Here is an 801-nt window from a genome sequence, read left to right on the forward strand (position 1 = left end):
GCACGGGTCTCGACTCATCTATGCTTGGGTTGCAGCAAGTTTACCGTCTGCATTATGTAAGCGGGAGTGATGGCGTCGTCGTGCCGTGCATGGTCCCTGTGACTGACGGCTATGCGTGGTTGTTGTCCGACTCAATGGCCCCTCGTCATGGGTAGCTGTTCTTTTTGCTTCCTGTTGTCGTTGCTACCTGTAATGGTAGGGCTATCGCTTGTCGCTGAAACCTTGTATCTTGATTTCCTGTAGTTTTTTTAACACCCCCCCCCCCCCCACTTTACTAGAGCGGGGGCGTTTGAGTGTTTTTCTTACGTTTTGCTACTTGCCATCTTTATATTTTTCATCTGACAAAAGCTGATTTAGATCTGGTTATTTTCAATATTATTATTTTGGTTTTTAGATTCCATGTATCGTACTACCGGAAGAATGTACTGCTCGTCTGTTTGCCGTCGTCCATACCTGATATGAATTAAGGATGTTATCGCATTTCAAATATTTTATCATTTTTGATGCATCATTTAAAAAATCTTTTCGCACTCATACCTCTTCCCAATCACGCCCATCAAAAAAGTTGAGGGGAATAAGGTATTTCAGTAACATGCTACATTCTGAGTACTAAAACAAATAAAGATAGCCTTGTCTGCAACGAAAACAAACCATATGTAAAGTGAAACAAACAAACCTACAAACTGATTGAAAACTTCAACTCATAGTCTAATAAAAATGTTTGGCTTATTTCCGATTATTTTTAGTCAAAAAAGTTCATGAAAAAAATCATTTGTTGGTATTGAAGGGGACTAAATTTTG

The 801-nt window shown here is 39.5% G+C and overlaps 1 protein-coding gene across 1 annotated transcript in view; it reads right to left on the reverse strand.

The window, feature by feature from the left end:
* Positions 1–609: 609 nt before the first annotated feature.
* Positions 610–801, reverse strand: part of LOC119348071 (protein FAR-RED IMPAIRED RESPONSE 1-like) — a 3,117-nt gene continuing 2,925 nt past the window's right edge. The window contains exon 3 of the mRNA XM_037616451.1: positions 610–634. Coding sequence (XP_037472348.1) covers positions 610–634 — 25 coding nt within the window. The remainder of the gene's footprint in view (positions 635–801) is intronic.

This window comes from Triticum dicoccoides, unplaced genomic scaffold (genome assembly GCF_002162155.2).
Source record: "Triticum dicoccoides isolate Atlit2015 ecotype Zavitan unplaced genomic scaffold, WEW_v2.0 scaffold83944, whole genome shotgun sequence".
Classification (NCBI taxonomy): Eukaryota; Viridiplantae; Streptophyta; class Magnoliopsida; order Poales; family Poaceae; genus Triticum; species Triticum dicoccoides.